Source organism: Danio aesculapii, chromosome 20, assembly GCF_903798145.1.
Source record: "Danio aesculapii chromosome 20, fDanAes4.1, whole genome shotgun sequence".
In the NCBI taxonomy this organism is placed as follows: domain Eukaryota; kingdom Metazoa; phylum Chordata; class Actinopteri; order Cypriniformes; family Danionidae; genus Danio; species Danio aesculapii.
In genome coordinates, this window is record NC_079454.1 from 51415841 (window position 1) to 51428340 (window position 12500).

Consider the following 12500-nt stretch of genomic DNA (forward strand, 5'->3'; position numbering starts at 1 on the left):
AAAGCTCATATAACTGAACACAATAACTCAGCTGTAATGTTCTGCAGGGAAATTAGGAGATATAAATGATGACACAAGTTCCTTCCTTTAGTGCTTGCAGAGACTGTATTTCCACGCTCCGTCTCTCTGTCTTTTTTTCTCTCTAATAATGAAAACTGATGTCCTGTTAATGCTCGCTGAAGATTCATTAAAAGCTGCTCTGTCATATTTCTCTTTAACGCTCCGTCTGCGCTCAAAGTGATGCAACCAGACTACAATGATGATCTCTTCACATTTATCACCGCTATCTGCACTGCAAACATCAGCGGTGTCTTTTATAAATGTAGCGTTTACACATTTCTGCCCGTTTTAGCAGTTCCCATGCAAAAGCTGTAGTCTATAAAAGACAAACTTGACGATAGAATGTAGCTTTAAAGGACACCTATTATGCAAAAATCACAAGTATAAGGGGTTTAAACACAGTTGTGCCGCAACAGTGTGTAAATATAGACCGCTTCTAATAGTAAAAATTAAGTTAATTCTATTATTTATAGTCACATTTGATAAAAACAGTCTGCAAAACACTTTTGATCGATATTCTCCCAATGTACGTGTTATCAGAGTGGGAAAGCCCCGCCCATTAGTGACAGTCTCTAGCTCATTAGCATAAACAGCCCGGAGTGAGAAGCAGCCATCAGCTTTTAGAGATTCCATGGGAATGTAAAGATGGCTAAATCTCTCCAGAATATCAGAGCCTAAGAACTGTTATGGAATTTCACGAGACATGTAATCGGCATAATACTAGTTTACCTGACAAATAAAATGTGAAGTTTTGACTTATTCTGAATTCTCCTAAAATCTTTTTATATCCAGTAGATTGAGTGGAGTCTGCGCTACCTTTATGATTTGACTTAGTTATTTGATTAATAGGCGCATTTGACTGTACGGAGCCGTTTTGGCATCACAGCATGAAGATCTTTTAATTATATAATCACTGAAATTAGAAAGATGCAGTGCTTGGCTAAATTTGCTCTTCTTTTAGGAATGAGTGAGCAGTTTGCAACCGGCCTATTTGAATATTAGTTAATCCTGCACCCTCTTACTAACTTCAGAGTGTCGACATACTGTCCGTGAGAAACTCTGAGCGGCGTTTGGTCCCTAATGAACGTATAACTGAAGAGTAAGGAATCAGATCTAAATCAAATCTCTAAATTAAGTCATAAACGATGAATGTGATCCGTTCTTACAATTAGAAATACAGTCTACATTTTTGGATCAGTTAAAATTGGAGTCAGATTAAATTCACAGCTGAAAAACGAATATGAATAAATTCTAATCAATAGCAAAATTCTTTTCAGAAGCAATAGAAAAAGCTTACATGCATTTAACCTTCGACCATGCTGTTAGTTTCATCATTGGGCTAATAGATGGACTTTTACAGGGACTAAGAGGCATTATAAATGTTAAAATCTATAAAAGTTTTAGGGTAGTAGTAGTCTCCATAGACTTCCTTCTTCTGAGCCACTGGTTCTGACATTTTCAGTTTTTCACCGTGATAAAGTTAGTCCTGTTTTTAAATTTGCTGCTATGCTGAGACATCAGCGTTTGTAGCTCCACCCTCTTTTGAATCTCATTTGAATTTAAAGCGACACCAAAACAGCACAATCAAATCCTAAAGGCTCCGTTTTGAAGAGTTATTACTTATATATGAAGTACTAATACTTAATACTTAAATATTGACTTAATTGAATCACTTTAAATCATCATATGAGCCATAATCATTAATAAACAAATTAGAATTTATTCTGGTGTACGTTGACTTTTTGGAAGGTTTCTTTGCAAATTTGATAAATTAGTGATTTTATTTGTGTGACGTTGTAAAATACAAATAAATTTATAAAAATATTTTCTGAAATGCTTTATGTGAAGAACGTAATATTTTATGTAGGTTTCAATTGCTGAAAATGATCCGACTGCCGCTCGCTGATATATTCCGCTTCAAAACGTTGCTCCAGCACATTAGTGTGACGTGATTGGTTAAGATACACAGAGGGAGCCAACACAATTCAACAACCGAAGCTATATTTGAATTCTTCACAGACAACATCTGAACTGGGATGCGAATGGAAACCGCAGTCGTGCAAATTCCTTCCAGAAATATCTCATGCTGCCTCAGAAGACTTGGAATATTCATACATTTAAAATAATCTGCAATCTTAGTCGGATTTGAGTGCTGTATGCTGTGTTTTATATTGACAAATAGTTGAGTTATGTGCTCAAAAATGGACTTTTACAGCGACTAAGAGGCATTATAAATGTTAAAATGTATAAAAGTTTTAGGATAGTAGTAGTCTCCATAGACTTCCATCTTCTGAGCCACTGGTTCTGACATTTTCAGTTTTTCACAGTGATAAAGTTAGTCCTGTTTTTAAATTTGCCGCTATACTGAGACATAGACGTTTGTAGCTCCACCCTCTTTTGAATCTCATTTGAATTTAAAGCGACACCAAAACAGCACAACTGTCAAATCCTAAAGGCTCCGTTTTAGAGAGTTAATACTTATATATGAAGTACTAATACTTAATACTTAAATATTGACTTAATTGAATCACTTTAAATCATCATATGAGCCATAATCATTAATAAACAAATTAGAATTTATTCTGGTGTACGTTCACTTTTAGGAAGGTTTCTTTGCAAATTTTATAAATTAGTGATATTATTTGTGTGACGTTGTAAAATACAAATAGTTTTATAAAAATTAATATTTTCTGAAATATTTTGGTCTTTATGTGAAGAACGTAATATTTTATGTAGGTTTCAATTGCTGAAAACGATCCGACTGCCACTCGCTGATATCTTCCGCTTCAAAAAGTTGCTCCAGCACATTAGTGTGACATGATTGGTCACGATACACAGAGGGAGCCAACACAATTCAACAACCGAAGCTATATTTGAATTCTACACAGACAACATCTGAACTGGGATGCGAATGGAAACCGCAGTCGTGCAATTTTCTTCCAGAAATATCTCATGCTGCCTCAGAAGACTTGGAATATTCATATATTTAAAATAATCTACAATCGTTGTTGGATTTGCCTGCTGTATCCTGTGTTTTATATTGACAAATAGTTGAGTTATGAGCTCAAAAATGTGTTTGTATAAATCAAATAGTCACTGTAAAAAATCGAATGACACAGTTAAGTCAACAGATGTTCATGCAGTATGTTGCTTTAACTTATTTTAATAAGTTAATCAGATTTCAACTTTTTTATAATGTATACAAAGTTTAACTTAATATTTTATTATATATATTTAATATTGAATATAATATATTTAATTTACTTATTATTTTTAAGTATATTATATTTAATATATTTAAGTTTAGATGACTAGAAAAGTTCATTTAATTCAACCAAAAAAAATTAAGGCAGCAAGATTTTCTTTTACAATGTGTTAACTTTAGAAAAGCTCACATTAATAACAGCAAAAATATAACTCAGTATGTCATTTAATCAAAACGATGAAATTGCCAATGCCTTTCACTTTACTATATTATGCCAAAGGTTTCTCATTTAAAGGAACGGAGCATCTTAAATAATGCTGGAGGGGTACACTGAGCATCAAAGAGTGACGATAAGGGGTCCTGACCGATTTTTAATAGTGACGAGTCTGGAGTGATGGCCTCTTCAGGGAGGGATGAATACATTCTTAATCCATATATCCTGCATTTTGCTTTCAGATACAAAGTTAAAGTCATCATAAAACAGAAGGTTGTAATTTTTCCCCCTATCTACGCATATCCACTTCAAGTGGTCCTGAAATGAGAAACACAATTTAAGGGGATGCATGATTTCTTTGGGAACTGATTGGATTGTTGGACAGCTTTATTCATTGTAATGGGAATTGTCTTCTTGCGTTGCATCAAAAACAAATTTGTTTATGCTAAAGCTCAGCTGTCTTTTTTCCCACCGGTAGTTGCTTCATCTATTTCTGTTCATTTGTATAACGGTTAACTTTCCCCAGTAGCTTTGCATTTCGTTACTGATGGTGATATTGCTGCACATCATTGGCAGCGCTGACACAATGTTTTTTCTTCCTCATTCCTGGAGGGAATCTGTATATCCTGCATTTTGCATACAGATGCAAACCTAAAGTCATCATGAAACAGACGTTAGGATTGTCATTTTAGTCAGTAGTTGCCTTGACTCTTGCTGTTTATTTGCCTGAAGTTAAACTCTTTGCATTCCATGGCTGATGCTAATATTGGTGCAAATTGCTGCCAGCGCAGATACAATGTTTTTTTCTGAAACTGATGACACAGGGTTTTCTAGGGTCGCTCCAGTGTGCTTCACGTCAGTCTGACAACACAGCGACTGGTCAGAAAACATGTGTCAGCATCTGCAGGACACGTCTGGAGGAATGAGGGGGATTTTAGCTGTCACAGTATGAGCGAAAGGGTCAAGACGTGAGGTACACGCCGCTTTCAGAGTCTCATGTCTCGGGCTGCACAATATACAGTTGAAGTCAGAACTGTTAGCCATTCTGAATTATTTGCCTCCCTCTACTTTTACTTCCCCGCTTTCTGTTTAACAGAAATATGATTTTTTTTGCAACACATTTCAAAACAATAGTTTAAGTAACTAATTTTTTAATAACCGATTTCTGTTTTTCTTACATTCTCATTTCTTTCTTTCAACAGATCGGCAATGCCTTCAGAAAACCCAACTGTATGGACTCACTCTCCAATGAGACACCAGTAAAATAACAAATCCAGAACCACCATCATCTCCAGCAACAGAATATGGAGGATTTGCCTTCCTGACGTGCCACGATGCATGAACACCCGCTCTGTGTTGACGTCCCGGCGTAGACACTGTGTGTTTTTATTTATTTATTTATTTTTCATCTGGACGCTCCTCTTTTGAAGCCCCTTTTAATCCTCAGACTGACCATGGCTGCGTGTCGGTGGTGACCGGAGCTCGGCGGCAGAAATGCGTCCATGGACGGGCTCGTGGCGCTGGATTGCGCTGATCCTCCTGGCCTGGGGGACGCTGCTCTTTTATATTGGTGGTCATTTGGTGAAAGACAGCGAACATGCGCCGAGATCCAGCCGTGAGCTTGCCAAGATCCTCACTAAACTGGAGAGACTGAAGCAGCAGAATGAAGACCTGCGTCGCATGGCTCAGTCGTTACGGTAAATACACATATTCTATAATACACCCTTAGTGGCCATTCACAATTTTACATTCCAATGTGATACTTTTCCAATTGTTTTTCTATGTAAACACTTGTTTGATGTACTTTTGGAATGGATTTGTTTTCTGTCTTGTTACAAAAACAGGCAGTTATACTGTAATTCCATATCAGCAAAGGCGTATGACAGTATGGAAACGCAAATGAAAAGGAAAGTAGTGATTTCCAAATTTACTTTGACTTGTATTTCATTGCAGACAATACAACAAACATTATTTAATGTGTTCCTCTTGATTTTTTTTGTATTCCAGTTTTGGTTCTTGCAACACATTTCAAAAATAGTTGGAACAGTAAAGCATTTACCCCTGTGTAATGTTGCCATTCCTTTTCACAACACTTAAAAGACATTTAAGGACTGAAGACACCAAGTGATGAAGTGTTTGAGGCAAACAAGGCTTAAGGTGTCCAACAGTATAGGGTCTTTATTGTCGCATTTTGCTCTTTAAAATGCGCCACCCATTCTCTATTGGAGACAAGTCGGGACTGCAGGCAGGCCAGTCAAGTACCTGTATCCTCTTCCTCTGCAGCCAGGACTTTGTAATGTGTGCAGAATGTGGTTTTGCGTTGTCTTGTTGAAATATGCCTGGGCCTCTGGAAAAGAAGGCAGCATATTGTGCTCCAACATCTCTATGTACTTTTCAGCATTAATGGTGCATCACAGAAGTGCAGGTTACCTTTGCCAAGGCCTCTGACACAACCCCATACCATGACAGACGGTGGCTTTTGGACTTGTTGCTGATAACAGTCTGAATGATCCTTTTCTTCTTTGGTCCAGAGCACACAGCATCCATTTTTTCCAAAAAAAAAATATCTGAAATACTGATTCATCTGTCCACCGTACATGTTTCCACTGTTTGATGGTGCATCCCAGATGCCTCTGAGGCCACAGAAGTAGATGGTGCTTCTGGACACTGTTAACATAGGGCTTCCTTTTGGCACAGTACAGTTTTAACTAGCATTTGTGGTGGTAACTACGTATTGTGGCACTTGACAAAGGTTTGCCGCAGTAGTCCTCAGCCCATGTGGTGATATCGCTTCTAGATGAATGAGGATTCTTGATGCAGTGCCGACTTAGGTCTTAGTCTTGCACCCTTGTCCTTTACACACTGAAATTCCTCCAGATTCCTTGAATCTTTTAATGATGTTCTGCACTGTTGAAGGTGAAATATCCAAATATCTTCCTCTCTTTCTTTGAGAAACATTGTTTTTAAACATTTCAATACTTTTCTCAGGTATTTGTTGGCAAACTGTCGATACTCTGCCCATCTTTGCTCCTAAAGGACTAGACCTTCTTGAATGCTGCTTTTGTATCAAATCATAATTACAATCACCTGTTGAAATCATCATTTAACCAAATCACCTGATTACTAGCCCTAATTGCTCCTGTGCCAACTTTATTGCAGGTCTGAATGACAGGAAAAGATGTATATTTGCAAATGAAATCAAGTTGACCAGACAACACATGAAAAATTGTCTTCATATTGTCTGCATTGAAATACAAATCAAAGTAAATTTGGAAATCACTACCTTCCATTCACACTTTTACATTCCAATATGATTTTTTTCTATTGTTTTTCTATGTAAACACTTGTTTGATGGACTTTTGAGATGGATTTTGTTTTTGCTTGCCATGAAACATGCAGTCATACTCGCACTACAGTAATTAATCCTATTTACAGTGTTTTTTTGTTTTTGTGTTGTTGTTTTTTTTTTTAATTGCACACATTTGAACAAAAACATCTAAACAAACAGATTAATCGATTTGTTAAATTTTTCCCCTTTAGTTTTTATTTAGGGCCTTTTCACACTATGTTATCCGAACCATGCCCAGGCCCGTTTCCTGGATCGAGAAGTGTGAGTGTGCTGAATCAGGCTAAGGCACGGTTCATTTGGCCGACCCTGGCCTGGTTATAAGAGGTGTGCCTGAGCGAGGTTCACTTGGCCTTTGGCGCGGTGCACTTGTGTGTGAGTGCAAAACACGCCTGAGCCCGAAACTGAAAGCGAGATGTGACTTTTAAGGGACTGTTTCACATTAATCATCATTCTTACTGTTCAATGAACCCAAACTGTCGTAGTTTATTAAAGACGCAAACCCCTCACTGCACGACAGCTGCGCCTTCAGCAAACCAAACTCCTGCAGCACGAAGACTTTATGATTGTTTATGAGCGTCAAAAGTGGCTGATCTGTTCGGCGAAATATTTGACTGCGTGTCACCGCATCCCAAACAACTAAAACAATATAACTGAAGAAATCTCCACTGTGCTGAGCGAGAGCGCTTCTTACTGAACAGTGCATCATTGATGACGTAAGCGTGCCCAGGCCCGAATGTAATGTGAGTGCGGGCCGTCGGGGGAGACGGGAAGGTGGACATGCATGCTTTGGCCCGGTTCAAGTCAAATGTACAAAGTGTGAGTACGCCTTATGTTTCTTACAATTTTGCATTTAGTAATTTGGCAGATGCTCTTTACATGCTAGGGACTTGTATTTGATTGACAGGTTGAGTATGCAGATGTGTTTGGCTTTTATCCAGTAGTTTTCGCTGATTGACATGTCAATGGTTTGTGTGCTTTCCTCCTGAAGACTCTTTCTAATATTTACAGTGCTTGACCTGATTCTGTCTGGTGTGAGTTTATTTCTCTAGAGTCAGCTCCTGTGTTTAAAACAACAGGGGAAATGAAAAAGGAGAAGAGAAAACCAAATCCCATGTTTAGAAATGTTTGTTTTTTTCTGAGCAAAACTATTTTAAAGCCTTTAAGATATCTAGTTGAAGACAGCTTTATTAACTATTCTTTGTACTTTGTAAGTTTTTTATTCTTTATCAAATACTTCGAAAATGCTGTTGAACATTTTGACTATTTTCTATGATGTTTTTCTCCTGAAGAAAGTCTTGGTTCTTTTAGTTGGGCTGGGAGAGAACAACAACAACAAAAGATAAACTAATAAATAAAATAAAATTCAATAAAATTCAATAAATAAATGATAGAATGAATAATGAATATATATTAATAATATCAATATATTGACAGAAATAAATAAATATATATAAATAAATAAATAAATAAATAAATAAATAAATATATATATATATATATATATATATATATATATATATATATATATATATATATATATATATAATAAAAAACAACACAAAATAAATATGAGAAAAGATGACAAACATTAAACTGAGATGCAATTAGACAAGAAAGTATTACATTGTATATTATTATAAGGTGCTGTGTACAAGTGCGTATGAGAAAATATTTGACATGTTTATTGCACAGTAGGGGAATTATTATATTATTATTGTTAATTTTATTTGATATTACATTAATATTGAATAAACAATAGACTCTTTATAGACTATTCTTATGACCAGGTTTTACACACTTGTCATTAAGAAAACTGAGGTGATTTAAAATCTATTAAAATTTTGTGTGATCAATTATACTTTACAGGTTAGAATAAATATGATTTTTACCTAAATCTATTACAGTAAATGATAATGTAACATTATTTAACTCCTATTTTTGTTTTAGCAAAAGTTTTTCTGACCTATACTTATTATAATATATCACAAATTATATAATAATAATAATAATAATAATAATAATAATAATAGTTGTTGTTGTTGTTGTTGTTATTATTATTTTAATATAATTTTGTTGTTGTTGCTGTTATTATTTTCATTATTTTCTTAATATTATTATTATTTTATTATTATTATCATTTTCTATTTATTATTATTGGGGCATCACCATGGCTCAGTGGTTAGCACTGTTGCTGTGAGGCTGGGTTGCAGCTGCAAGGGTATCTGCTGCGTAAAACATATGCTGAATAAGCTGGCGGTTCATTCCACTGTGATGACCTTTGATGAATAAAGGGACTAAGCCAAAGGAAAATGAAATGAAATGATATAATTATTATTATTATTATTATTATTATTATTATTATTATTGTTATTATTATTGTTATTATTATTATCATTATTATCATTATTAGTATTATTATTATTATTATTATTATTATTATTATCATTATTATTATCATTATTATTATTATTATTATTATCATTATTATTATTATTATTATCAGTCGTATTTCACTATTCAATTTACATTTTGTTTCTCTCTTTGGATAAAACTTGCATAAACTGATAAATGCATGAACAGAAGTCTACTGTTATCTTTAAAATTAAAATATTAATATTAAATATGCAAATACAATACTATTTAAACCCCTCACCTGATTTCACCAAGTAGTACATTCTCCTGGATTAGCATCTCTGTTGATTCTAGAGCAACATTCCAGTCAGCCAATCAGAATTTAAGGATATGTTTACATTTCATGTTAAGTTTAGGCACGTCTCCATGAGTGTTATCCAACTAGTATTCCCCTCCGAGGATATGTTTGACTCAGTGGATGCCATTCCAGCTGCAACCCAGCATTGGGAAACACACATTCACACATACAATATGGCGAGTTTAGTTACGGCCCAATTTAGTTTACGGCCCTATGTGTTTGAACTGTGGGGGAAACCAGAGCACCCTGAGGAAACCCACTCCAACACGGGGAGAACATGCAAACTCCACACAGAAATGCCAACTGGCCCAGCCGGGACTCGAACCAGCAGCCTTCTTGCTGTGAGGTGACACTGCTAACCACTGAGCCAATGTGTTGCTGGCACTTTCAACTATCTAAATCAGGGGCGGACTGGTAAAGCATTTTCCACCAGGCCAAAGTTACAGGTAGTCAGGCCACATCTGATGCAATCTAGAAAATGAAGAGAGGGGTCGGGGGGGAGGGGGGTTGTGCGCGGTAGGCCAGAGTCACGGTGGCACGCCAGATTGACCGTCAGGCCACCGGGAAATGTCCCGGTGCTCCCTATGGGCCAGTCCGCCCCTGATATAAATAAATAAAAAATCCAGGTAAGTCACATTTCTTTTTTGTAGTTTCATAAAGAGCTTAACCTGAGGAGAGAAACTTAGCAAAACTTTCCTCCAGCGCAAAGCAAACATCAAAGAAAGTGAGAATTAGCAGACAACCTGATCTGCCTGGACGAAATCAAGACTGCAGAACTACTAATTGAAGGAATAATTACAGATTACAGCAGCCACAACGACCTGTGTTGATTATACGGAGGGAAGTGTGCAGTGAATAAAAGCTGCTGTGCCCATTTGTCTTTTCTGTCAGGCTGAAGGAGCTGCATCTATTTCAGATGGAAATCTTGATGTGATCAATGTCTTGTGTGTTTTATTCTGTGCTGTTTGTGTCTGGTGTGGCTCGTTCATTGATCCGCTTTAAACGCCAATCTCAGGATCTCTGATAGACCCAGCAGTGTCCTTGACCTGTGCAACTGGACCAGTTTTAATGATTAAAGAGCTTGACCAGTCAGACTAGTGCTCATATTTAAATAAGATGCAAGTGAAGTAGGGCTGGACAATAATTCGATATTAATTTATATCGCGAAAGATTTTTTTTCAATAACGGTGATATGATATTTAAACCCATTTCCTGTATTTCGATATAAATTAGCATATATATATTTTATTATATACCTAAAATATTACACATTATCACTTGTCACTGAATGACGGTCAGTGCTCAGCCGTCAGAAAGAGCGTGATGTCACTTGCGTGATTACGTACGTCACAGACACGCTGCCAGCACTCAGCAGTTGGTTAAGCTCTGTTGCGAATGACAAGCTTCCACAAGTACGAATGCAGACGAAATAGTTGATAAGAGAGGAAAGACTAATGCAGTGGTGTGGAAGTCATTCACTTAGCGGGCTTCCACACAGGTTCTGCATCTTGTTTATATACACTATGAACAGCAGCTACGCTAATTATTCTCTTTATTCTCCATTTCCACCTGGGGATACTCTTCCCGAGGCCCTCAGACTATGCAGAGTCACTGATTCGATCCAAGACCAACGACGAGATGATCCCAAGGTTTCCATAATCCAGGCCGTATCCTGAGCAGCTACTGTGATGGTCATGGAGGAGTGGAGAACATGAGACTGATTCCTGTGACGCTCCAGAGACAGACGAGTCTTCGCTGAGGCCAGCTTCCAGCCTCCGCCACTGAGACTGCAGCTCTGCACAAGATGTTTGGCCAGCGGAGAAATTAAAATGATCGTGCCCAACTGAGTCTGGTTTCTCTCAATGTTTTTTTTTTCTTCACTTCCGCCATTAGTGAAGTTTTTTTTCCCTCTCCGCTGTCGCCACTAGCTTGCATGGTTCGGGATCTATAGAGCTGCGCAACGTTGGTTTTGCTCTTCAGTGTTTGGACTGATTTTAACCACACTGAACTGAGCTCAACTGAACTGAACTTAAACACTACAAACTGAACTACACTGTTCCAATTTACTATGACCTTTTATATGAAGCTGCTTTGACACAATCTACATTGTATAAGCGCTATACAAGTAAAGGTAAATTGAATTGAATTCGGCTTATTAAGTTCCGATAAACGTATAGTTTCAGTGCTCTGCAGCTTCAAACCAGCGGTGTCAGAAGAGAAGGCAATGAAGCAAACACAGATGGCTATGAGGCGCCGTGTAGGATTTAAAGGGCACCTAGGTTACCCCTTTTTTCAGATTTATTATAAGTGTTTTGCATCTCTAGAATGTTTATGTAAAGTTTCAGCTCAAAACACCCATCAGATTTTTCATTATACCTTTGGCAAGATTCTATTTTATACATTTTTTCACTAGGGGGCTGTTTTATTGTACTGCGCCTTTAAAGCTAGTCCTCCCCGCCCACCGTTTCTACGTGCCTTTCAGCGTGCCTTAATCTCCTCCCTCGGCTGCGTCAGACAACAGACAGACCTAGAGGAAGAAGATCTCACGTAGCGTTTGTGAGAAATACTACAGAAGTGGTAAGAACTTTACCACTGAGTATTTATTGTGCTGTTGCATCGACGAGTCACACACAATGTCGTTACAAAGTTCACGCGCGCACACACACACACACACACACACACACACACACAGACAGAGTGCCTGGGGAGGGGAGTCGCGGACGAAAGTGAAAGTGAACAGCGGACGGGCAAGGAGTGCTGTTGAAGAGGGAGATCGGTAAAATTATATAAATATAAATATAAGCTGAGTCTGAAAGTTTTATTTATTTGATCGTTTATTTCACATTTATTGTTTGTAAAGGCTAAATACAAATAAAAAGTGAACATCAGTTTTTTTTTTTTAAGTTGTAAGAGACTGGAGGTATTAGAGACTTTGCAAATTCAGTGTGCAGACATTTATGGG

General features: G+C 37.1%; 1 protein-coding gene across 1 annotated transcript in view; it reads left to right on the forward strand.

Moving 5' to 3' along the window:
- Positions 1–12500, forward strand: part of fut8b (fucosyltransferase 8b (alpha (1,6) fucosyltransferase)) — a 206031-nt gene that overhangs the window by 100954 nt on the left and 92577 nt on the right. Inside the window, exon 2 of the mRNA XM_056481322.1 lies at positions 4682–5176. Coding sequence (XP_056337297.1) covers positions 4974–5176 — 203 coding nt within the window. The 5' untranslated portion in view covers positions 4682–4973. The remainder of the gene's footprint in view (positions 1–4681; positions 5177–12500) is intronic.